Source organism: Sceloporus occidentalis, unplaced genomic scaffold (assembly GCF_023333645.1).
Source record: "Sceloporus occidentalis isolate IW3139 unplaced genomic scaffold, rSceOcc1.0.p SCAF_6, whole genome shotgun sequence".
Lineage (NCBI taxonomy): Eukaryota > Metazoa > Chordata > Lepidosauria > Squamata > Phrynosomatidae > Sceloporus > Sceloporus occidentalis.
Window position 1 is genome coordinate 71177531 of NW_028316986.1, and position 26177 is coordinate 71203707.

General features: G+C 39.4%; 1 protein-coding gene and 1 pseudogene across 25 annotated transcripts in view; both read right to left on the minus strand.

Annotated features, from left to right (window-relative positions):
* The window catches only part of AFDN (afadin, adherens junction formation factor), a 138745-nt gene that overhangs the window by 80141 nt on the left and 32427 nt on the right, over nt 1–26177 (minus strand). For 11 of the 25 annotated variants that reach the window (XM_089530003.1, XM_089530006.1, XM_089530004.1 and 8 more), the window contains exons 2-9: nt 23803–23998; nt 17908–18023; nt 16570–16730; nt 14504–14664; nt 13015–13172; nt 9409–9520; nt 8338–8505; nt 3822–3866 (exon numbers count right to left, since the gene is read on the minus strand). In XM_089530003.1, the coding sequence (XP_089386129.1) occupies nt 3822–3866; nt 8338–8505; nt 9409–9520; nt 13015–13172; nt 14504–14664; nt 16570–16730; nt 17908–18023; nt 23803–23998 (1117 nt within the window). The remainder of the gene's footprint in view (nt 1–3821; nt 3867–8337; nt 8506–9408; nt 9521–13014; nt 13173–14503; nt 14665–16569; nt 16731–17907; nt 18024–23802; nt 23999–26177) is intronic. The other 14 variants (XM_089530005.1, XM_089529999.1, XM_089530011.1 and 11 more) reach the window with 3 other exon arrangements.
* Nucleotides 25264–25892, minus strand: LOC149310916 (NADH dehydrogenase [ubiquinone] flavoprotein 2, mitochondrial pseudogene; annotated as a pseudogene).

The window sequence follows — 26177 nt, forward strand, 5'->3', positions numbered from 1 at the left end:
CTTACTTTGGGGAAAGTCACACTGAAAAATAGGGAGAAATGCTTCAGGAAAATAAAACACATTAGTATTGGATAATGTCCCCATCTTTTGAGGTGGTGTTGCACATTGCTCTTCAGAAAGTGTTTTTAATAGGACAGTGATTTGGGGTAGGGTTTATTTTATTTTATTTTTTGCAGTTGTATTTTTTTTATTTTTTTTTATTATTATTTTTTTGTACAGGCATTGGTTTAGTTTAAGGATGCATTCTTTCATCAACATCAAATAGTGTCTACAATGTGGGTCTAATTCAGCCACTGGAGTAGACATAGCACTAGTAAAATGTAAAATCAAAGTTGTAATTAACGTTTTTCCCCAGAAAATTGATTCTAACACATTAAAAAATTACTAAATTACACATACTAAATGAGACTGTCATATATTTAAGACAGTGATTTTTTTCAGGAAGCTTTTTAATTAATTTTTTATTGATAACTGATTATCACCCTGAGACTATCTTTAAGAACCACTTATGCCTTACATTTTAATCAACTGTGGTTAACCTGAAGTTTCTATTAAAACATACAGGTGCTTAATTTTAAACACCTTTTGAAGCTGTTTCAGAATGAAACCACTATTATAAACTTACAGCAAACACTTGAAAAGCAGAGTAAGAAACTAAAAAAAAAAAAAAAACCCTCTGTGTAAATATTTCTTAAAACACCATTTATGTAGTCAAATTTCCCTAAACTCAAGAACTATTATGATTTCACTGGCAAAAGTTCCAAATTCCATTTAGAAAAACTTCAATTAAAAAAGACACACAAAGGGCTTAGTCCAGTCCCATCACAGGCACAGCAATTCCAAGCACAGGGCAGAGGTTATGCTATGTGCCTTGGTGATGCAGTAATGTGAACAGGGAGAGATAGAAAGAAGCTGGATACATATGTAAGATAGTTTAAACTGGCACAGTACTTGCATTTGGCACCTGTGTGTATGCATGGGAAACATGTTGGGGTGGTGGTGTCTCTTATGCACTATAGTCTCAAGCCTGGTGATCTACATGTATTTGGATTGTAAATACATTAGCCCTGACCTCTGTTTATCCTGGCTGGTGTTGATGGAAGTTGTAGCCCCAAAATATCTGGAAGGTGCCCAGGTGAGAAAAGCAATCCAGGATATACCTAGGTGCTAAGGCTGTAGTATTCATTTATAATAAGGTCTGAACATAGTTTGAAGACAACTTATTTCACCTTAGTTTACTGTATTTTAGTCAGCCAATAAAACATCTATAGATAGATGCTTTCAGTTTTAAAAAATATTGGTGTGTGATTCCTAAGCTTAGTTCCTAGCAAATCTTTTACATGTAGAAGATAACCATCAGGACAACTGCTACTGGACAAAATACATGAGCCTAGTTAAGCTGTCATGAAAGACCAGCACATACATCTTCCTCCTCTACATGCAAGAATCTTCCATTTTACAACAAATTACAGTAGCATGCCACATGTACATTCAGGAAAACTCTGGCTTTCTCTAATTAGTTAGATAACTAATCAGCATCAAAGCACATCTCTAAGGTTTGTGAACTGAGTATTAAACTTATGTCCATGAGAGCTAGCATACTACAGTGTTTAAAAATTAGCTACAAATCAGGAAGCCTAAGATCGAATTGAATCTCTGTCACAACATCTGCAGTATGGCAAGAACTCCAAAAGTACATAATGCTATAAATGCTAGAAAACTCCATACAGATGTTATATTTATATCTATCTATCTATCTATCTATCTATCTATCATCATCATCATCATCATCATCATCATCATCATTATTATTATTATTATTATTATTATTATTATGTAGTTTCCTTGTTGGAAAAAAGGGAGTCCCTCCTTACTTTTGGTTTATATCATCAGTAAGAGAATCAGTGAATATGTGAATATAGTTGTCCCTTACTATCCATGGATGTTCTGCCCTCCCCCCCCCCCCCCCCATGGATAGTTAAAAACGCAGGACCTTTAATGGGCATGCACACCTGCTTGTGTGGCCTTGTGTGCACATGCCTATTGAACAAGCTGGGTCTTGCCATCCACAGAAGCTTAAACCGCAGATGGCAAGCCTGTGGTTGGCGCAGGCACTCTGTATTCATATGTGAAGAGAATTAGTGAATATGGGAGCATCATCAATAAGAGACTCAGTAAATTGATCCTAGACATCTCTTCTGCAGTCTAGTGTTGCAACAACAAATTACAGTGTTGTAAGAGGGCACTGAAGACAATTCAAAGATGTGTGTGCCACTGGCTAATTCTGTAGAGGATGCCAACTTTGAGAAGTGAAGGGCAAAATCTCAGAACACCTGAGGCCTACTATCCTACTTTGGATTAGGCAGTTACCCCTAGCTTCAGAACCCAAGATGCTTCTGAAAGAATTCTTACTAAGAAACTGATTCGGTGTGTTCAAAGGATCCAGAATGAACAGACGAAACTAACCTATCTTACAGGCTCTACAAGGACCAAGCTACAACTGCAAAGGAAGTACTGGCAAGACACGCTAACGTGTACACGCAGTGTATGCACCCTCCCTCAGTATTCCAGACATACGGACAGATGGATTCCTCCATATACCAGCAGAATTGGGGGAATGAAAACTGGAGAGGAACAAAGGAGATTCACTCCTTCCCCAATTTCATTTCATGTGTATGCACACACATCTATTTTCCATTAAAAGTGAAAATGGAAGCAGTCAAAGAGGGAAACAGCAATTTAATCTACTGATTTTTTTTAAAAAAGAGATCTCCAAAATCAGAAATTAAAAACATGTAGATTTCATGTTAATAGCTACAAGCATGATTTTACACATGTACTTAATATTGGTAACAGGATCAGGGATAATGATCTATTGTGAGAAAACAGCTGATTGGAAAGTGGACATAGGTCCATGCTCTCTCTCCCCTGATTTTCAGAGATTTCTATGTGCACGTACCAACTGACTTTAGTACTGTGATACCACATCCTTTTAACAATGACCTGCCTGCAGCACATGACAAAAAACAGAGTATACAGATCTATAAGTCCTAAAGCAGGGGTAGGCAACCTGCGGCCCGTGGGCCGGATGCGGCCCGGCAAGGCCTTGGGACCGGCCCCAGCCCGGTCCTGCTGCCGATTGCCGCCAGAGCCTTTGGCCTCTCGCGTGAGGGCATGGGGCCTTTGGCCTATCAGGAGGAGGCAGGCAAGGGGGGGCAAGCGGCGGGCAAGGGGGGCAATTGTCTATAGAAGCCTCCAAAACATGCATTTATATTAACATTTTTTTAAAAATCAGCAATTTTTTTGCATGTCCCCCATTTTTAAAAGTGTCCTCCATTTGAAAATTTTGTCCTACATTTGTCATCTATTTATTTATTTATTTATTTATTTATTTTTAAAAATTAATTATTTATTTTTTGGCTTCGGCCCCCCAGTTGTCTGAGGGACAGCAACCCGGCCCCCGACTCAAAAAGGTTGCCTACCCCTGTCCTAAAGCTTGGTATGTAAACTGCATATGTAACTGTATATAAGCCAGATCAGTGGAATTTAGGATACCTTTGACACTGTTTAGGCACATTACTTACCACAAACTTTATTTTAAGAAATATGTAATTTCCTTCTATATACAGTGAAACCATGGATTTAGAATAGAAAGAGCTCACACTAATCTTTTAGTCATCGTATTTCTTAGTTCTCCCCCTTTTCTGTTCACCAATAATACAGAACACAAATTCTCCTTTTTTAAAATGGACAAAAGCACTTTTTGCTGACACAGATTTTAGTGACTAGTGAGAAAGAACAGTATTAAGTAGTAGCATTACCTTCATAAGTGTGATAGTTGTAGTAGGCAAAGTGATTCCTTCTCCCTGGGGTTAGAAAACACATGCACAGGACCCAGGTGAAGGCAGCATCAGCAGAACAGATACCATGCAGAACATGCGGAGGGCAGAGAAAAGATAGGAAAGAGTGAAACTGTAAGCCACCACCACTTACTCAGTTTAAAAGGATGCAGTGCTTTTAACACTTTCAACTTTACAAACTGCTCAGGGTTTATAGACATGGGTGTTGTGAATGGATTAATATGATTAATTAGTTGGCAACAAGCTGCTAGAAGAAAGCCCAGAAAAGTCACCAAGCAAAGTGGAAAATCATACAAACTTACTTAACATTAGATTTTAATTTCATTTCACAAGTGTTTGTATCTTTGACTCATTTATTGTTATGACTGCATCAGCTTACCATTATACAAATTATAAACACACACACAGACACAGGACTATTCCCATGGTATACCCACTATAATCTTGATTTCCCATAGAGAATAGTCACAGGTTTACAGGGAAGAAGAGCACACTCTCAGCATGTTGCTGTGTGTGATATTTTCCCTACAGGGAGACAATCTGCATGTAAAAATGAATATGTCTACTATCACATATGAAGGAGGGCCAAATTTACTTTGCTGTGAGTATATCAACTAAGTGGCTACCATGACTACCAGGCATGTGCAGTTGCTGCAGTCCTAGCATGAATGGCGTTGGTGCAGTCTCCTACCACTCTATTTTGCCCGCCAGTTTCAGCCCCCCCCCCCCAAAAAAAAAAAACAAAGAAAGAAAGAAAGAAAGAAAGAAAGAAAGAAAGAAAGAAAATAAGGTTGGGTCTGGTGGTTTTTGTTTTCTCTGGGGACAGTTGCATAGGTAAGATTTCTTCATAAGAGACAGGAACAAAATTAGTTTTCAGAAGATGAGGAACTACCCTTCATGGAGCTCTCTGGAGAAACAAACTGCATGAAATTCAGAAGAAGCCTATTTAGGTCATTAACTCAGAAAATATGAGAACGCTTGTAAATAATTTCTTAATATATAGCCTGCCTTTCTCATGGCTGGGATGCAAGGTGGCTTCCAACATAAGGGGAGAACCCACAATAAATTGTACATATTGAATTATAAACTGGTTATCTTATTAAAATAACTGGGAAGAAATCACTAGACTATGTAAATACCAGGCTAGTGACCACTTCCCACAGAGCATTTTCTGCCGTGGCCACCAAGTTGTGGAATGATTTGCCGGAACAGATCCATCTCATTACCACCTTGGATGCTTTCAAGAAGGCACTTTCAAGAAGGCACTTCCGGCGACCTACCCACCAAACCTGCTGTAAAATTCTCACTCTGTCAGTATTGTATATTTTTTTACGGGGAGTCGACCAGCTGTATTGTATTGATAGTAATGTATATTTTTTATACTATGTATTTAATATTGTTGAAATATGTTTTTATTGTTGAAATTTGGTGACTGCTGTAATCCCGCCTCGATCAGCAGGGAGAGGCGGGAAATAGAAATACATATTATTATTATTATTATTATTATTACTATTAAAATACTCCAAATCTCTAGCATTTTTGTATTCTTATTCTTATTATGAAGTCCAACTTGTTGTTTGCCTTCAAGTAATTTCTGACCTTAACACAAGTTGCATACTGAACAAATCAGTACTATTAAAAAGACTGCACTGCAGAGCTATGATACAATTCAATTCAAGTCATGAAATACAGTCGACCCACTGTTTCCACAAATTCTGAATCTACAGATTCAAGCAACCAGTTTGAAAATATACACACACAGAAATTCCCAAAAACAAACCTTGGTTTTGTTGTTTTATATGAGGGATTTCTATAATAATGGATTTTGGTATCCAAAGGGAGTCCTGGAACCAAACTCCAGCAGATACCAAGGGCCCAATCATAACCTTAATACAGTACGCCCATGTCATGCGCGGATGCATTTTACGTGGCTTCCAGCTTACGTGGAAGCTGCGCGGGAGAAGAACAATGGCACTCGCGCCATGCCGCCACATGCACGTACCCCATTATCTCCTATGGAGGTCGAGCATAGGTGGATTTATGCTTACATGGGGGGATCCGGAACGGATCCCCCTGCATAAGGAGAGGGCCCACTGTACAAATAATTGCTGCCAAAGGAAAACTACTATCAATATTTTACAGATTACATTCTTCAGCCTGATTGAATTTAATTCACTGTTAGAATGGAATGAGCATACACTTTATATAAAACCCACTTACATCTGATTTCTGAAAATATTTATCATACTACACTATAAAAGCTAAAGGTAAAAGTATTCTCCTCTGACAAGGTTGTCAAGTTGTGTCTGACCATAGGGAGTGGTGCTCATCTCTGTTACTAAGCCGAAGAGCCAGCATTGTCAGAGAGTACTCTGTGATCATGTGGCCAGCATGATTGCACAGAACACTGTTTACTTTCCCACCAGAGTGGTACCTATTTATCTACTTGCATCTGCATGCTTTTGAACTGCTAGGTTAACAGAAGCTGGGACTAGTGATGGCAGCTCACCCCATCATGTGGTACCTGGGCCTTGAACTGCCAACCTACCGATCTTGCAATCAACAAAGTCATCGTCTTAACCACTTGAGCCATCTTTATCATACTATACTATAACAGCTTTCAAATTCATATTTGATTAATTGAACTGGGCCATCCACAAAAGTATGTACCTAACAAAAATTAGCCACAAACTCACAAAAATAATCCACCTCCGAGAGTCTAGTCAATTTCAACACTGGAAAATTATGCCACATCCTTGACAGTTTCTGCTATGCCACATTTTATGCTTGCTGTGACATGACCTCCTTTCTAAGCCTTGAGGTTAGGTTTTACCTCTCACGTGACACCTGCCCAGCGTCCACCCTTTATACACTTTACTTAAATGTATGAGGGCTAGGGTCCCAAATGTCTTGCTCTTATAAGTTTAATATCTTAGGTAGCATGTTTGTCTGTGACTATATGATTTAGAATTCACTCAGGCAGAGGCTTCTGTTATAACAAATAAACACTGACTTTACTGAATAACATTTAGCAAGAACGTAGCTTAGGTAGAATAAATAGTTCAAATGTGGTATGGTTACATTAATATAATAGTTCCAGACATTTCAGTTTCCTCTTTACAATCTTCAATACTCTTTTTCTCCCAGTCAGTCTCCTTCTCTGAGCATATTGAGATCCTTTGTCTCTTTCTCCAGTTTCTCTATTGTCTTAACAGAATATCTTTCTAACTTTCTCTAGGTCCAGTTGGATTCCCTATCTGACCCCCTCCCTAGAAGTCTCACTCAAGAAGCTCCCCTGAACTTGAACCTTCCCTCAACTCAATTCCCTTCAACTCCTTATAGCATTTTAAAATGCACCCTCAACTGAACTCACAGTCACTCACTCCTGCTTTTTATATCTACTCCTTCACCTGCAGCTCCTCCCTGACAGTTGGCCCAAACCAAGTCTGCCCAGTGACTCCATCACAGAGTCAAAAGTTCTAGGAAAATCAAACATTTCTGTATAGGCATAGTACAGAAAGCCACACTAGAAAAGCCTTCCCATTTCCACCTAATCCACCAGATAGAGCCAGATAGCGCAGACACACTTTAAAAACACTCCATTTTTAAATTAGCAGAAAGCGAACACTTCTTCTCAAGCTGGAGAGCCCAAACTGAGAGACAAAAATAGCAGTGGGGATGCAGCAGAAGCAATAGCTCTTTTGCACTTACCGTCACAGAGCACTGAGAGGCAAGGAGAGCAGCAGAAATGACTCAGTGGCAGTAGCTCTAACGTTTCCCCTCAAAGGAGCACCAAGGGGCAACGGGAGTAATGGGGAGGTGGTGGCGGTGGCAGCACCCTCCACTTATCTACTGGTGTTATTAAAATCTGTAATTTTGGTCCCAAAACCTGCTCTCAATTTATACATGAGGTTGACCTGTAGTCGAGTATATATATTAGAAGAGACTGCTCATTAAATCTCTAAATAAGGCACTGCACAAGATTTGTCTCCTAAGTGGAAATGCTCTGATTGGTGATTTGCATAAAAATAAAAAGAGAACTTCTTTGGGAACAGGTAACTATCTTCTTGCTTATTTAAAAATAAACCTCTCCTGATTTAAAATGATGCATATCTCCAAGTCTATTATCAGCTACCAGAAATACTACTTATATTTCAGCTAAACATTCCTAAGATGCAGAAAACAAAAGAAATGAAGGAATTATCGACAGGTGCCCAGCTGCCTGTGGAAGATCCCCCTTGGATCCCATTTTGGGAGAAAGGTGGAATATGAATACAATAAATAAATATAGATGTGTTTCATGGAAGAACCATTTTACACCTCACATTCAAAAACTATAATGAACTATAATGAAAAGCTTCTCTTTTCGAGTTCTATCTATAAAGCACCACACATGTAGGATAAGAAATCTCAAAAATAACTCTGAATAATTAGTAAACAACTTTAAAAACTGATGTTTTAAGAACCAAACAGTCACCTGGACTTAGTTCAACCAGATAAGGTAGTTTCTCTGGAGGAAGGGAAGAGCCATAACCAGACCCGTCAACTCTTTCCTTCCCCTTTAATGGCTTTCCATCAACTTGCTTCTTCAACTTCTTTGGGACATAATCAGGTGGCCGCCTTTTTAATTGAAAGACCAATATTCCTAAAGCACAAAAACACAATGAATCCAGTCTTGAACGTATGTATACTTTACTCATATAACATAGAAAATGATTTAATACACAGAACAGGTTTTGCTCCACTAAATAGAAATCCTCCAATTTATGATTACATTTAGGTTACGACTAGAAAAGATCTCCAAATCAACAGAATTCAGTCTCTCCAAGATTCAGTGTTTTGGAGTTAATAGGATACTGTTAGGCATGTAAATATTTTAACTTAAAATGTGTACCTTCTAACAAATTCTAAAAGATTTCACAAGGGAATCAAGATGACCACACCCATAAATAAAAATTGCCTGATTTCTGTGTATTTTAAATTGAACACACACACAACTCTGTAATCAATTTGAGCTTCAGTTTTTTAGATTTTATTTAATCCTCAGAGCTTAGACAGAACAAAACAGTATCAAATTTTGTCCTCATGTGAACCTTGTAAAGTCAGTAGTTCAAAGCCACCTGAGTGGGACTGAAAACAAAATACTTTCAGTATTTAGTGGGACACTCTAACCTTGTTATCCTGACAGAAACTGGAGAGCTAGATGCAAAAAATGAAAAATCATTTTCCCATTTTAAGCAGTGTTGTATTAAAGACAACACTGGCTGTATTCAGACCTCATGGATAATACTGGATACTGCTGCACACATAGATATGGCTTACAACTCTATCATTCCTAGCAACTGCTTCAGGCACAGATTCCAGTTGCAATGTGCAAAAATCAAACAAACCATAGTCTGATCATTTGAAGAGGAGGAAATGACAGAAACATGAAGTGCAAGAGGGGGCTAGACTGCATGTGTATGGCTCATTCATATAGCGCCATCAATCTGGTATGTCTAAACATTACCACTGAGTTGTATTAAACATTCTGAACAGGTAAAATTACCTTTGTCACTTGGCCATTCCCTGAATATTTGAAGTGGGCACTCATCATCATCAAGGATAGATTCTTTAGCACCTTTATCATCCGAATGCTGAGCACCAGGAGGAAGCATTACCTACAGTAAAGATAAATTATGAGCAGCAACAAAATTATTCAAAATGCCATATCATCCTCTCTTCTATACCTCTTTTAGAATAAGTCAAAGATAGGACCATAATTCAAGCAATACCCCTCCTTAAAACTGCCAATCCCAGAATGCAACAGGAGGCAGCTAGAGGAGTCAAAGTGGCAATAGTAGCACTTTAAGAGTATAGTGTGATAAACATCTATGATTCTGATTCTAGGATGTATATCTTGCCTTTCTCCCACAATAGGATTCAAGGTGGATTAAAATAATTTAAAAAGAGAAAAAAAATTAAAAGACAGCAGTAAAACCATTAATTTACAGAAGTTAAAAACCATTAAACATTATTAATATTAAAAGTTAAAACACAAAACCAGCACACATAAAATTCAGCCACCAAACTCCTGCCTAAATAAAAATGCATTCAGCTGCTGGCGGAGATCAGGGAGGGGGCCGACCTGACCTCCCATAGCAGGGAGTTCCATAGTCTAGGAGCAGCGACAGAGAAGGCTCTCTCCCAAGTCCTAACCAATCTCACCATCGGCAAAGGAGGTGTGATTGAGAGAAAGCTCTTTCCTGTCTATCTTAACAGTAGGACTGCCTTGTATAGGGAGATACGGTCCTTGAGATAGTCTGGACCCAAGTTGCTTAGGGCTTTAAAGGTCAAAATCAGCACCTTCTATTCTGCCCGGAAATGAATGGGTAGCCAGTGCAGTTGTTTCAACAGGGGAGTTATATGATCTCTGTAGCCAGCTCCAGTCTACAGCCTGGTTACAGCATTTTGCACCCACTGCAGTTCCGAACAGTTCCCAAGAGCGGCCCCACATCAGGTGTATTACAATAATCCAAACGGGATGTAATCAAGGTGTCACTGTAGCCAGATCCGACTTCTCAAGAAATGGGCACAGGTCAGTGTAGATTCCTAGTTTTAAATGTGCAAATACACTCCTGGCCACAACTGAAACCTGGGCATCTCGGCTCAGATCCAAATCCAGGAGCACACCCAATCTGCGAGCTTGGGGGAGTGTAAACCCATCACAGGCTGAATTCCTATTACTTGATTTGCCTTATCCCTGACTATCAGCACCTCTCTCTTGTCTGGATTATGTTTCAATTTGTTTGACCTCATCCAATCCATTACTGACATCAGACACTGGTTCAGCACAGAGACAGCTTCCTTAGAATCAGATGGAAAACAGAGATATAGAGGCGAGCCCCTCTCTGACCCAGGAAGCCTCCTTTTAACCATCCATTAAGAAGCCAAGCCCTTCCTCCAGTCCATCTGCCTTGGTCCAGGCCTCGGAGGTGGAGAAGATCTGCTGGACCTGATCCTATTCCCCACCACCACTCCCTTCTCCTTTTGTGTCATAGAATCATAGAATCGTAGAGTTGGAAGAGACCACTGGGGCCATCCAGTCCAACCCCCTGCCATGCAGGAAATCCAATTCAAAGCATCCCTGACAGATGGCCATCCAGCCTCTGTTTAAAGACCTCCAAGGAAGGAGACTCTATCACCCTCCGAGGGAGTGCATTCCACTGTCGAACAGCCCTTACTGTCAGGAAGTTCCTCCTAATGTTCAGGTGGAATCTCTTTTCCTGTAGCTTGCATCCATTGTTCCGGGTCCTGTTCTCTGGAGCAGCAGAAAACAAGCTTGCTCCCTCTTCAATATGACATCCTTTCAAATATTTTAACAGGGCTATCATATCACCTCTTAACCTTCTTTTCTCCAGGCTAAACATCCCCAGCTCCCTAAGTCGTTCCTCATAGGGCATGGTTTCCAGACCCTTCACCATTTTTGTCGCCCTCCTTTGGACACGCTCCAGTTTCTCAATGTCCTTTCTGAATTGTGGTGCCCAGAACTGGACACAATATTCTAGGTGGGGCCTGACAAGAGCAGAATACAGTGGCACTATTACTTCTCTTGATCTAGACACTATACTTCTATTGATGCAGCCTAAAATAGCATTGGCCTTTTTAGCTGCCGCATCACACTGTTCACTCATGTTCAACTTGTGGTCTACTTGGACTCCTAGATCCCTTTCACACGTAGTTTCATTCAGCCAGGTGTCACCCATCCTATATCTGTGCATTTTATTTTTCCGCCCTAAGTGCAATACCTTACATTTCTCTGTGTTGAATTTCATTTTGTTAGCTTTGGCCCAGCTTTCTAGTCTATTCAGGTCATTTTGAATCTTGATCCTGTCCTCTGGGGTATTAGCTATTCCCCCTAATTTGGTGTCATCTGCAAATTTGATAAGTATGCTCCCAATTCTGTCATCCAGGTCATTGATAAAGATGTTGAATAGCACTGGGCCCAGGACAGAGCCCTGTGGGACCCCACTGGTCACTTCTCTCCAGGATGAAAAGGAGCCATTGTTGAGCACCCTTTGGGTTCGGCCGGTCAACCAATTACAGATCCATTTAACAGTTTCTTTGTCTAGCCCACATTTTACAAGCTTGTTTGCAAGAATGTCATGGGAAACCTTGTCAAAGGCCTTACTGAAATCAAGATATACTATATCCACAGCATTCCCTTCATCTACCAAGCTGGTAATTTTATCACAGAAAGAGATTAGGTTTGTCTGGCATGACTTGTTTCTCTGAAACGCATGTTGACTTTTTGTGATTATGGCATTGCCTTCTAGATGTTCACAGACTCTCTGTTTAATGATCTGCTCCAGAATCTTTCCTGGTATTGATGTCAGACTAACTGGACGATAATTGTTGGGATCCTCTTTTTTCCCCTTTTTGAAGATGGGGACAACGTTTGCCCTCCTCCAGTCGGCTGGGATCTCTCCTGTTCTCCAGGAGTTTTCAAAGATTATTGCCAATGGCTCCGATATTACATTTGCCAGTTCTTTTAATACCCTTGGATGGAGTTCATCTGGTCCCGGAGACTTAAATTCATTTAGATTAATAAGGTGTTCCTCTACTATCTCTTTACTTATTCTGTGCTGAAATTCCCCTATTCTGTCCTCTGTCGTGTCTTTTTAGATTGTAAGCCTGAGGGCAGGGAACCGTCTGACTAAAAGATTGTATGTACAGCGCTGTGTAAATTTACAGCGCTTTATAAATAAAGGAAAATAATAATAATAATAATAATAATAATAATAATAATAATAATATAGTTGGGTATAGTTGCACCACACCCCAAAACTCCAGATGACCTCTCCCAATGGCTCCATATACATGTTAAATCTCCATGTACTGGGAGGAAGACGGGATATAAATAAATAGAATAACAACAACAACAACAACAACATGAGGGACAGGACTGAACCCTGAGGGACCCCACAAGCCAATGGCCATAGGTGAAATAGGAGTCCCCTAACACCACCTTCTTGGCCCACCACTCCAGAAAAGACTGGAACCACTGCATAACAGTACCCCCATGTCCCATCCCAGAAAAGTGGCTCAGAATGAAAACTGAGGTGTTTGAAAATTAACTATTTTGGAACTATTTTCTTTAATGTTATTCACTCACTCGAGCAATGCAGTAATCCTTAGGATTTTCCTTTTCCAGACCATACTTCTCTAGTGCTTCAATGACTGCAAAATCTGCAGTGTCTGTGGTAGACAGCAGGATTGTCTTGTACGGTATATTTGGCTTCAAACTGTCTGCATAAATCCTCAGTGTCCCACCTAAAACATACATCATATTTAATAGACATTATAAATTATGAGGTCTATACAGCCTGAGGAAATTTTTCTTTCTTTCATAAATGTCACCCAGCATACAATGAGAAATTCTTTAAAAACAATATACATCCTACCTCTTCCTCAGCACTGAGATCTAAGACAGCTCACAACATAGGATAACAAAATGGATACAACTTGAACCTTCCCTCAACTCAATTCCCTTCACCTCCTTTCAGCACTCTAAAATGCCCCCCAAGTGAACTCACAGTCACTAACTCCTGCTTTTGATATCTATTACGTTATCTGCAGCTCCTCCCTCACAGTCAGCCCAAATTGTAATTGCCTGTTGGGAAACCAAGGGGGGGATACAGACGGGAGGCTCCATGCTGCCCGTTTTTGCCCCCTCGTTGGTGTTGCACCAACGGCACAGTGCAGCACAGACACGCTCCCTAAAAAGAAGCTGCCTACAGCGGCTTCTTTTTAAGAGCGCCATAATGACGATGCTTCTGGCGAGTGCCATTTGGGCGCACGGATGCCTATGCGTCATCATTGCACACCCCATGTGGGCGGAGCTGCAGCAAGATGTCACACAGGTACTGGTAGTAGGGCTGGGCGCATATGAACGTCCAGCCCTCTAGAGCCCTAAAATTGGCCACAGGCCGGCGCTTTGCACCACTCTGTACTGGGCCTAAGTCTGCCCAGTGACTCCATCACACTTGCATACCCTCAAGATTTTTTCTACCTGTCCATTACTAAAACACATTCATTCTGGTAGCTCCATATATCTGATGACACTGGCTACAGATATTTTTTTTAAAAAATCCTATTTTTGAAGGTGCTACATAGTATACTATTGTTTTTGTTGTGTCAGAACAGCTATTAACACAGCTAGCTCTTTGGAAAACTATTTTGGAGTCTTTGAAAGCAACTGAGGTTGAGTCTGTTTTAGGTTGCTGCTGCTGCTTTAATCAAGTTATGGACCTCTACTTGTAGGATTTTCCCCAATTGGGCAATATAATGTTTGTGTTGTGATTTAGAGTAGTTTGCTTTCCATAATAAATCCTTCCAAGAGCTTACAATATGAAGTATATGAATATTTTATCTGTGCCTCTAGTGTTAGAACATGGTGTGCAATTTAGGAGAGTATACTCGTTATCTTTATCCTATAATCCAACTCAAAGCAAGTATCAATGCAATATATACTGGGATTTATAGTTCAAAAGCACTAATCTGAATTTTTCCTGGCAAGCCCAATGGAAGCCAGAGCAGATTCTAAAGCATCTACAAACTTTACTTATCCAATTCATTTGCTTGACTTTAAACGAAAACACTACCAGAATCCGGCCTGCCATCAGAACTCCGAAATTCTTGCATTCTCTTCTCTAATTTTTGCTGTCTTCGACGTTTCATAACCACTTCTGGATTGGATATGGTGCGAGTGAAACTGGTCTCAGGCATATCTTTGTACACCTCTGCTGCAAGACGAGAATTCTCACTGCCAAAAGTAATTTTAAAGAATAATCATATTTTTATGCAAACCTATTTTTATTTATGATGAGTGCTGTTACACTCAGTTATTAAGATTTTTTCAACACTACAGTATGTGCTCTCCTGCACCACCAACTCAAACAATGATATATCTTGTTGTAAACTATATATTAAAGGCCTGATGCACCTGAACCAACCAATAAAATTACCTGAATAGAAATATACTAAGGAAGGTTCTACAAGATACATTTTAAACTACTTCACGAGGATTGTAACAATCAGCATTATTTTAAATTATGTGAGAAATCCTTTTTTTTAAAAAAAAAATACTGTCTGAAATAACTTTTATAGTTAAACTCGCCAAAATATTTTTCTATTAAGAAACCAACATATTTTATATTAATAAAACACTATCAAACAGTAATTTCCATGAATAGAAAAAAGCCTGCTGATAAGCATAGTATCTGCTCTATCCACACCACCAGTGCTAGGATAAAGCAGGGGAGAGAAACAGGGCCAAGCTGTGAGCTATAAAGAAAGTAGTCAAAAAGTTAAAATATACTCCTTTTAAATAAGCTTTAGTGGAAGGTGTGTGGAAAGAACTAAAACACAGTTGAAGAACAACTGAAGCCCTTGAGTGAACTGAAATTTTTAACCAGTAAAGTAATACACACTTTGTAATTATAAGCTTTGAAAACCAACTACAGTCAGCCCTTGGTATCCGCGGGGGACATGTCCCGGATGCCCCCACAGATACCAAATCGCAAATGCTCAAGTCCCATTGTCCCCAATGGTGGCACAGCCACATGGCCAAGCCACCATTGGGGATAATGGGACTTTGCCACCCCAGCCATCCAAATCCCACCTCGCTGCCATCACCACAGTGGACAGCAGGGGGGATGCTTCCTCCTCCCCCACTCCTCTTCCTCCTGCCACTACTGCCACCTCTTCCTCCTCCTCTTCCTTCCTTCCTCCTCCTCCTCCTCTTGCCACCACCTCCGCCTCTTCCTCTGCTGCCCCCCCCCCCCGATACGAAGGGCCTACTGTACCAAAAGAGATACCACCATAAGCTCTTTCTGTAAATAAAAGTTATTTATTTTTTGTTCACAAAGGAGTGGCCTGAAATGATTTGTGTTTACCATCAAAACACGCTAGCAAGAATAGTAAAAACTTACAATAATAAAGACACTTATATCAGTGGAAGGACCAAGGGTTAGAGAGATAGTTCTGAGGTAAAAGAAGCCTCAAACTGTTTGTAATAAGACAGGATAAGAAACCTGTGTAACTTTGTGGTGGTCACATAATTTGGTGCCAATCAGTGGGATCCGAAAGACACAGTGTGGTGGGATCTGAGAGACCCAGTGTAAAGGGATCTGAAAGATCTAGTATGAGAGATATGGCCTTCACAATCATATTGACAGATTATACTACAAATTATATTACAAATTTCTCCATATACATACATAATATACAAGGCGTTGGATTCAGAGAGGCACAGAGATAGATGATTTCATACAACAGAGATAAATCACTTTGTACCCACCTCTCCATGTAGCAGCCATATGTTTCACCTAAAAATTTGTTCTAGGAGGTTGTATAACTCCCTAAAATGGTGTGGGATGAAGACTAGGGGCTATAGCAGTGGTGAGTGGTGAAGGTGGGAGAAATTTTGACCTGGAATATTTTTTACATGAGTGGAAGTATTGTAAGCCGCTCTGATAGCCTTTTGGCTGAAGAGCGGAGTATAAGTACTATAAATAAATAAATAAAATTATGTGACAAGAGCACTCCTAAAGGAAGCATAATAATAAAAAAAATTAATCTAATATTTTGGGAGATTTATTCCCCATGTACAGATTACAGATTCAATGTACAGATTACCCGTCCTATCAGCCAATAAAAAGAGACTTACATATCATCCCCATGAAATGGTCCATCATTGTCTAAAGCTTGCCGCAATGCTTCTTTTTCTCGCCTCTTTTTTTCTTTCTTTTCCTTCTTTGATAGAGTCCGCTTGAAGTTCTGGATTACTCCTTCTTTCTCTTGTTTTTCAGGGCCATTGCTTTGAGCTTTCTGAAATAAGTCATATTTAATACTGCAATTTATTACAAATCTAATCATGTTAGCTTCCATATTAAATGGGTCTTAATTTAACCCCAAGTATTAAAAATGAAAAAAAAAATTACAATTTATATTTTTGACTGAGAACAAATCAAATATACAGTCAGGGGGGTTGGAATTTAGTTAGTTAGTTATAGGAAACATACACATGTGCAGCATCACATTCAGAGAAGAAGTGTGGAACTTAAAGGCCCGCTCCAACCTGTATACAGTCTTTATGTTAGCACACTTGCTGAAAGGGGAAAAACACACCAGAAATACCAGAAATCTCTGTTTGTTCCATACTTCCATTGTAATCCCCAACTACATAAAAACTAGATGATTTCAGTAACATCCAACAAACCAGCTTACTTCACATTCAAAACAGAACTAAAAACAGTGTGAGATGCTTTTTAAACCTGAGTTTTCCTTCCCATATTCAGATAATATATAAAAACCACTTTCCAACAGCAATCTGTATTATGGAAGCTGTATTATGGAAGACTGAGCTAACTATGAACAAGGACAGAAAAATACATTTAAATGTTCTGATGTGCCACACTACTTTCTTTCTAAACTTGATATCAAAGAACCAAGAGCAATTTAAGGAAGAAAAAAGGATACACATCTTTCACATGGATTTATCATACACATAAATACCATGTGAAATCCATCGCTACTGATTCTCCACAAGTCTGGAATTATTCAGCCAACTACCAACGCAACAATGTTTGAGCTGAAAGCTCACCTACAGCATGGAATATTTGAAACAGTTTAACTTAATTTGTTAAGTTAATTTTCCAAATCACAGCAGTCAAAGCAACTGGAACAACTAGTTTAATTCTATTTTAATATGACCTTTGTATGTTTTAACTATATTCTACTTGTTCTAAGTTTTAAGCTGTCTTGAGTCAACAAGAACTACTAGAACAGATCCAAACTCCACTGCCTGACAAGGACTACAATTACAACCAAGCAGATCAAACATCTAATGAAACACACCATGGGCTATTCAATGGTAAACTGTTATGCAAAATTCTGTATGTATGTACCCACAAGATATTTCTAGATTTGTTTTAATACACAAGAAAGGTGATTATCAAAATTTACAAAAAGATCTAAAAATATATATTTGGACTCTTTTTTTTACCTTTGGAGGAAGTGCATCATTTTCATTTTTAAGTACAAATCTTCCCTCTCGATCATCTTTGTTCCAATTTAATTGTACAACAAGAGGTTTCTCATCTGTGTCCAATCTTCTTTCTTCTTCAAAATAAGAGAAATATGCATAACTAATGGTTACTTACATTTCATAACCACTGTAATGTATTTTTACCTGTAAACTACACAGAAGTAACAAAATAACATTGCAAACAGATTCGTGATTGTTCTGCAGAGATGGAAAACTACATGAGATCTTTTTCAGTTTATGATGGGTGAATGTGTATTACTGGCTACTGTAGATCAGCAAACAAGACAAACAGTACCCAGTTTTATCACATTAAGTTGCTGTCAACATAGCAAAGATGCCCGCCCCCTTGCTTAAATCCAAAACCTCCACTATTCTCTAACTTATCTGAAGTTCTATACCTTCATATTGAAGGAGTAAAGCATCTGAAGACCTCGCAAATTAAAAAAACCAAAAAAACCCCAAAACACCAAACGTTATCTAAAAGTACTGTTTCCTCCAACAATAGCTGTTCAAGGATCAAGTGTGAACTTCTAGTGGCTGTAGTATGAATGACAGGCTCCTGGTAAGTAAGAGGAGGACCTGTATCCATCCCCAGTATTTATCAAAAGTTTTTATGTACCACCAGTGTAAGAGGTGGCATACTCAAGAAGTTAGTACAGTACAGTCGACCTCTGTTATCCACTGGGGTTTTGTTCCAGGACTCCCTGTGGATGCTCAAGTCCCATTAAATACAATGTGGTAGTAAAATGTTGTCCCTTATATAAAATGGCAAAATCAAGCTTTGTTATTTGGAATTTATATTTGTTTTGAATATTTTCAAGCTGTGAATGCTTGAATCTATGGATAAATAATCCATGGATACAGAGGGCCAACTGTACTGTCAAAGCCATTCATTTTTCTTTTGGCCATTCTTTTGTTAAAAAGTAAACAAGCAAGATGATGTAAAGTAACAAACAAAATATAATAAAAACTCAGATTTTAGAATCAGTAACACATAATAAAAAGTTTAAACACTTTTTAATCAATGTGCTATAACAGACACGTGCACACACACATAAAGATTAATTAGCATTGATCCATATAGAGATGTGAAGACCTTCAATTTTCCCCCAAAAACCTCTTTTTCAAACTTTTTTTAAAAAAATGAAATATTTTGTTTTATAAAATAAAATATTTTAGAGGTATTCATATGTTCACTTCCTTTTACCTCCACAATATATAGCATGTTGATTTTTATGTAATACTATGTACAGCAGCATATGTTTGCCAATGTGTTATCTTCTGCTGGTACGTGGATCACAAAGACCTGTATGCCACAAGGAATGTCCCAGAAATCATAGAGTGAGGTGAATGTCCAAAAAGGTGCTGCCGCACATTCACAACAAGCAGCCAGACATTTATGTATGGAAAAAGAATGATGTCTTGTTGACAAAGACAAACAGTCACCATTGCCATGAACCTGGTAAATACCTAAGGAGTACTACACAGCCCCCGATAATGGTAGGACACAGAAACAATACATATGCTCCCTCACTGCAAAACAGAGGAAATGCCTGTGAGACTGTCTGATTTGGAAATATGCATCTTTTTAGTCCAAACTGCAAATCAATCACCCTTTTACATCAGGAGAGGATGGAGCCAAGCTGAAACACCTAGGTTGAACACAGAAATCAATGTCTCAAAGATCCAAAACGGGATGCAGCCCCCCATCCTTCTTGGTTATGATGAAACAGCAGGACAAGAACCCTCAATGCACATGAGAAAATGGAACAAGCTAGATGGCACCCTTGAGTAGCAGGGACTCCACTCTTCTTTTAATGTGTGTGAGGAAAGGCAATGTAATTAACCGATAAGTGGGGAGGGAGTCTCCCAGAACTCTGGAGCCTTTTGTGGGATGTTGGTAAGTGAGGTGGTATATAGATGTTCCTTTTCCTGAATTGCTGCTTGTACTGACTGACAGATGAGGCATTGTGTGCAGAAGATGAGGGCAGAGTGGCTTGTCTTTCCTGACATCCATTCCCTAGAGGCTATACTGTCCTAAAACAAACAAGCTTGATGCCTCTCTCTCTCTGTGTGTGTGTGTGTGTGTGTGTGTGTGTGTAAAAGGTTCCCAGTACAATTTGCAAGGTTTCTCTTTCCAGGAAAAAAAAACTCCCCATTTAACTCCACTTGCCTCTCTCCCCAGTCCGATCTGGAGGGTTCTCTTCCCATGGAAAAAACTCCCCCTTTAACACCACTTGATTCTCTCTCCAGTCCAATCTGCAAAGTTTCTCTTCCCAGGGAAAAAACTCCCCATTTACACCATTTGCTTGTCTCCCCAGTCCTATCTGCAAGGCTTTTCTTCCCAGGGAAAAAACACCACTGGCTTCCCTCCCCACTCTGATTTCCAAGGCTTCTCTTCCCAGGGCAAAAACCCTCAATTAAACACCACTTGCTTCCCTTCTCAATCCAATGTTAACACCTCTCCTCTGACACCTGGGAATCGGGGTTAGGTAGTCGGGAGGGGTCCAGAGAATGAAGAGGAGGGACGACGGAAGTGGTATTTCCCCCTTTCCATCCTTTGTTATAGCCCCCTTAGTTTTACCCTCGACTTATCCATGGGTGGTATCAAACTCCATGATTTTGACCCTGAAACCTTCCCTCGACTTATATATGGGGTCAACTTGAACATGAATATATACTGTATGATCCATTTGAAAAATACAGGTAAATACAGTTCAACCTGTGGGGTAAAGCCTCTTTCATCTATTAAGTGCAATTTTTAATTTGTCTTTTATTATGTGTCTCACAGGCCACTTCATTATTGCTGTTACTTCTCTTTACTTTTAATTGTATTCTGTACCACTGATGACGTCTGTGTTGAGTTGCATTTGGTTTTGTTTATTTTATTGAACTGAATCAGCATCTATAAAATTCTTGTACATTTTTATATGAATATACAAGCTTTTGTGTGTTCTTATCTCTATTTCTTTATGATAGAGAAATGAAAAACTTTTTAAAAAATTGCCAGGTAGAGAAAAAAACCAAATCTTACACTCTGTTACAGAAACAGAACAGAAGAGCCATGTTGGACCATATCAACAGTCTACCTTGGCCAGCATTCAGTTCACATGGTGGCGAATCAGGTTCACAGAAACCCCACATGAAGGACCAAAGTACAATGACACCCCATGGCCCCAGTAACAGATATACATAGCCATAAGATTTTGGAGCTGGAAGTAATATACTTTATTTTCTAGCATATAAGACTACTTTTTAACCCAGGAAAATCTTCTCAAAAGTCAGGGGTCGTCTTATACACCAGGTGTCGTTTTACAGGGCAGGTGCTGAAACCTCCGAGCCAGACTGGACAATCTGCAGTCACCGCATATGGTGGGGGGAGCTCAAAAACGGCGTCCGCCATATGCGACGACCATATGAAAGCAGCAAGGGCGGCGATGTACAAATACAGTATAAGAAAATCCACTCGTCAGGATTCGTGGAAAGAAGTGACTTAACATGGTCCTGATAATGAGGTGAGGGAGCACCTCACTGGGAAGGTGTAAGTGAAGGGCGGAGCAAGCTGTAGGCATCCGGGACGCCCGGGGTATGGAAAAAAGAGCCGTGTTTGCGCTACTGCTCTGATAGTCTTAGAGACAGGGAGAGCTGACCAATCCAAACAGGCTTTGTATACAACATGTTTTCCTGCTAAGTACCTGCATGTCATAAGCATTTGAATTAAAATTACCATATTGAAATCAAATCTGATTTTTTCCCCCTTTGGTGTGCATTGAAAGAGGGGTAGTCTTATACAGCGAGTATATCCCAAATTCTATATTTTAACTGGAAAAGTTGGGGGTCGTCTTATATGTCCAGTTGTCTTATACACCGGAAAATATGGTACATCCATCATGACTAGCAGCCATTGACAGTTCCAACTCTCTTAGCCCTATTCAAACATTATTTAGCCTGAATACATTAAATACAGACCATGAGAGGCTGAATTTACATTACATGGAAAACTGTACTCTATATTAGACAAAGAGCTTCCATGTCTCCCCTTTGGACCATCATTTTCCACATGTACAGGGCTATGGAAACATACGTGGAACGAATATCTTTAGTGTGCCCCTCCCTTCTCCTCTGCTCAGTATACACAGATTCGATCATACTTGGGTAAGGATCATGGATTTGCCCAATCCCTTTTTAAACCTTTCCAGATTGGCAGTTACAATTACATCCAAGAAAGAATAGGAATCCTAGTAGGATTCTCAGAAACATAAGAAAAATGAAGACTCACAGGTTTCCACATACCTAGCCAGGAGAAAAATAATTTATTGTTCCATATTAAATTAATCTGCCTTGAAATTGTACTTGCTAGGAATAACAACTGAGTGGTGAGAAAACTATGTCTGAGATCCTGCATCAGGAAATGCAGCTATGGCTCTGAATGCTACCCTCCAAAACCTACCTTTTCAGCAGTACAGAACCCTCTGTAGATCCATGTAGATGCCTGCTGCAGCCTATCCAGCTAAAGGGAGAGAGCAGGACATGTCTTTATTCATCCTCTCTCTCTACAGCAACATGGCAATGACTATGTTGATAGGGTTGTGCTGCTGAAAGGGTAGGGTTTGGAGACACTTTTGGTCACTGACTGCATAGTGACCAGAAAAATGAACTGCAATGTCATAAGGCAGATTTTTGACATAATAATTACTGAACAGCATGCTAGTCATTCTATCTTCAAGACCTACCAAGTAAATATCAGTTTCATGAAGTCTCCTCTGCAGCAAAATGAGGCCAGAGGGGATGTGTTTACACTATATAATTTTTATAATAATCGATCCTTTGATTAATCTTATATTCAGCAATCCTGTGTCTTTAGGAACTGCCTTTGGGCACTTCCTTGATGGAGCCACAACAGAAGACAAGGAGGAGAAAAGAAAAGGTAGAGAGAGAAAAACAAATGAATAGAGAGAATGCAGAAAGAGAATTCTAAGGAGAAAAGAAGATCAGGAACAATTTAAAAAACTGAAAAGAACATTAGACCAAGGGGCAAAGCAGACTGCCCCTTTGCGGGAGCTTGGAGGGGAGTGTCTGAGCGCGGTGTTTAGATGCTGCATGCTCTGATCCTGGCCCCCAAGCTGGCATCACACTGTGGGCCTGACCACATGGTGGGCAGCTTTGCAGCGCTCTGATGATGCAGCATTTATATGCAGCAAGACAGAACATGCTAGGCCCAGGCTGCACTCTGTTTAAGGTATTTCACATTTATAGGAGGTACTGGAATCACAAATGGGCACTAGAAATAAACTGAAACTGAAAAAAAGCTGGCATACCATGTTCTTTCACTCCTATTTCCATCAGGATATGAACTGCCATGTTCTGAACCAGATACAAATTCCTTTTAATTTTCTGAGCAATGTAATTAATCAGTACATCAGTATAAAGAAATTCAGATAATCAATGCCTGGACTGATGGATTTGTTTGTTGTTAACTGCCTTTGAGTCAACCATCAGCTAATTCTACAGGAGCAAAATAAGCACGTTTCCTAAAAAAAGCCTCCTCAGATAAACCTGCCATGATTTTCTATTGAACAAACCTGTTGGGGATTTCCACCACCCCTGAACCCCACAATCTGTCTTACATTTTGAATCTTAATGTTCCGATTTTGTGAAGGTGTTAAGACTTTATTGTGTTCTTTTCTTCCAATTTGTCAATGTGTAATGTGTCTCTGATTATCAACATCACATCAGATCAACATCAGTTTTTGTAAATAAAAGTAGCTTTATGGCTGAGCACCACTATACAATCTTTTAAGAGTTTTTTTCTCCCCCCACCTTAAACAAATATCCTAAAGAGAATACACTAACCTCCACTGACGTGAACTTCATAAAGTGAGTATTTAGGGGATGATAGCATTCGCATATCTGGCCGGAACTTCTCTGCAAGTGTTTCTATCACATCCTGAGTTGTTGCAGTGCTAGACACACGGATACACTTTGTTGCAAAATTTCCTGCTGCTTTGTCTTGAAAATAAAATCTCATAACTCCATGGAATTCCAGGTCCTGTAATAAAATAAAAGGAAATGAGTAAAATTCTGCCCATTTTCTCATGTTGGTATTTATTTATACATTTCTCAACAGTTTGCCCCATCAACACACCAGGTTCTTGTCAAATATTCAACGCACACTAGCAGCATCTCATATAACCCAAGATATCAACATGTCTTTGTCTACAAGTACACCCCTTCCATTTCTCTCTCTGAACAAGCAAGCAAAGAAGCTAAGAAGTGTCCCATTAACTACAGTTTGGAATTCCATCACAGCTAGAAAATTATTATAAATGGCTCTGAAACAAGTCACAATGTGAAGCCACTCTTCCAAGTTTTTGTTTTTAATGTAATGCTAGAGGAACGTTCTTGGGAACATGTATATTTGGTCTATTTATTAGTCAGTTCTATGATAAATCCCATGTATAGAGAGTACTCATTCCTCCAAACACCTGTCAAATTATTCTCCATGTTAACACGTTGAACAGCTTAAGGTTTCAGACAAACTAGATCTTCCAGCCATGTTAAATCTGAAGATTTAAACAGCACTGTGGTTAGATCATAGATACCAGTGGAGAAGCTAAACAAGAGGACTCTAATCATTATAACTTGCATGACTGAAAGATTTTTTGTGGAACCTTGTGGAACACTGTATACAACGAAAGAAAAGAATAATACTTATCTGATAGCCAAGGCTATCAGAGTGGTTTACAATTTGTTAATTAGACATTTCTCTGCCCTCAGGCTTACAATCTAAACAAGACAAGACACAAAAGGAGAAGGGAATGACAGTAGGGAAGGGGGAAAGTCTAGCAGATCTGCCCTCCCTCGGAGACCTGTTGGAGCTGGCTTGCCTTCCTCTCCCTCAAGATGGTGGATAGAGGGAGGGCTAATTAAAAATTTTAAATTAAGAGCTCATTGTTAAACAAAAAAGAGCTCATTTTTAAATGGAAAAGGCCTCATTTTTAAACGAAGAAAAGTTTTTTAACAAAAAACACTGTAGTTGCCTTATTTTGTATTCTGGGTTATGAAAGATAGCCGGTTATTCTCATATTCCTGTCTGATTTTCTTTAAGGCATGTATCACTGGCTTAAAACAGGTACTTTGAACAACAAAGATGTTATATTTGAAAAGGAGAACAAACCATCAGCTAACTCCAATCCTTTGCCAGATGAGTCAACAAAAAAAAAATATGATAATCAAGCAATGCACTCCAGCATTTCTTTGTCAGAAGAGTTTTCCTCAAAAGAAACTATTTCTGAATCAGCTGTGCTACCTCAATCATTGTTTGCAAAATGCAGCAGAAGTGGGACAGTGGGGCAAAAGCCTTGGTCCAGGTTTTGGAACTTTTCCAGCTTTCAGTTCATCAAGTATGTCTTCAATTCTTTTGTTGTCAGATCTTCATAGTAGTTATCATTTATCTGTACCATTGGTGCATTTACACAAGCTCCTAAACTTTCCACTTCAATCAGAGTGAAAAGTTTATCAGATGTTGTTCCCCCAACTTTTATACAAGCTTTTTCTGAATTGCTTCTAATATGCTATCTGAGTCTTGCAGCATACAAGGTGTGGTGGTACAGATTTGAATATGGTATTTTCCAACTGGTTTACGATTATACATTGTATAAAAGGTTGCTACTTTGTACCCATCCATGCCGTCTTTGGGCTAGATCCAGGCCTGGAATAACTGCTGCAGATTTGTGTCCCTCTGGGTAGTTCTTTACTATCGCCTCAATCCTCTTATAGTTTTCAGGTGTAAAATCAAATGGGGTGCTTGGATTGTTTTCAGGAGTATCCCTGTGCACAAACAAAGCTCCTCCACCACCACTGCGTGCAGCTGTTGTATGAAAGCAGTGAACCTGTGCCACTGAACGCGCAAAGGCGGCCTGGAAAGGTACGGAGAGCAACATGGTGGCCTCCAGCCTCCGCCTGACAGAACCTTCTCCTTCAAAGGAGCAGTAGCAGTAGACTCCTTCAGGTAAGCAAACAAATGCGGCACAATACTTCTGAGTTTTGTTGTTACTCTGAAAGGCTATACCACATCTGTGACTCTGGAAAAACTGCTGACTTATTATAAAATTTCAAATTGTCTAAGGATTACATAGCCACAAAATAAATGGCAATTTGCTACAGACTGCCATTTGTAGTCTTTGACAAATACAACAGAATTATATCAAACTGCAAAAGTCATACAT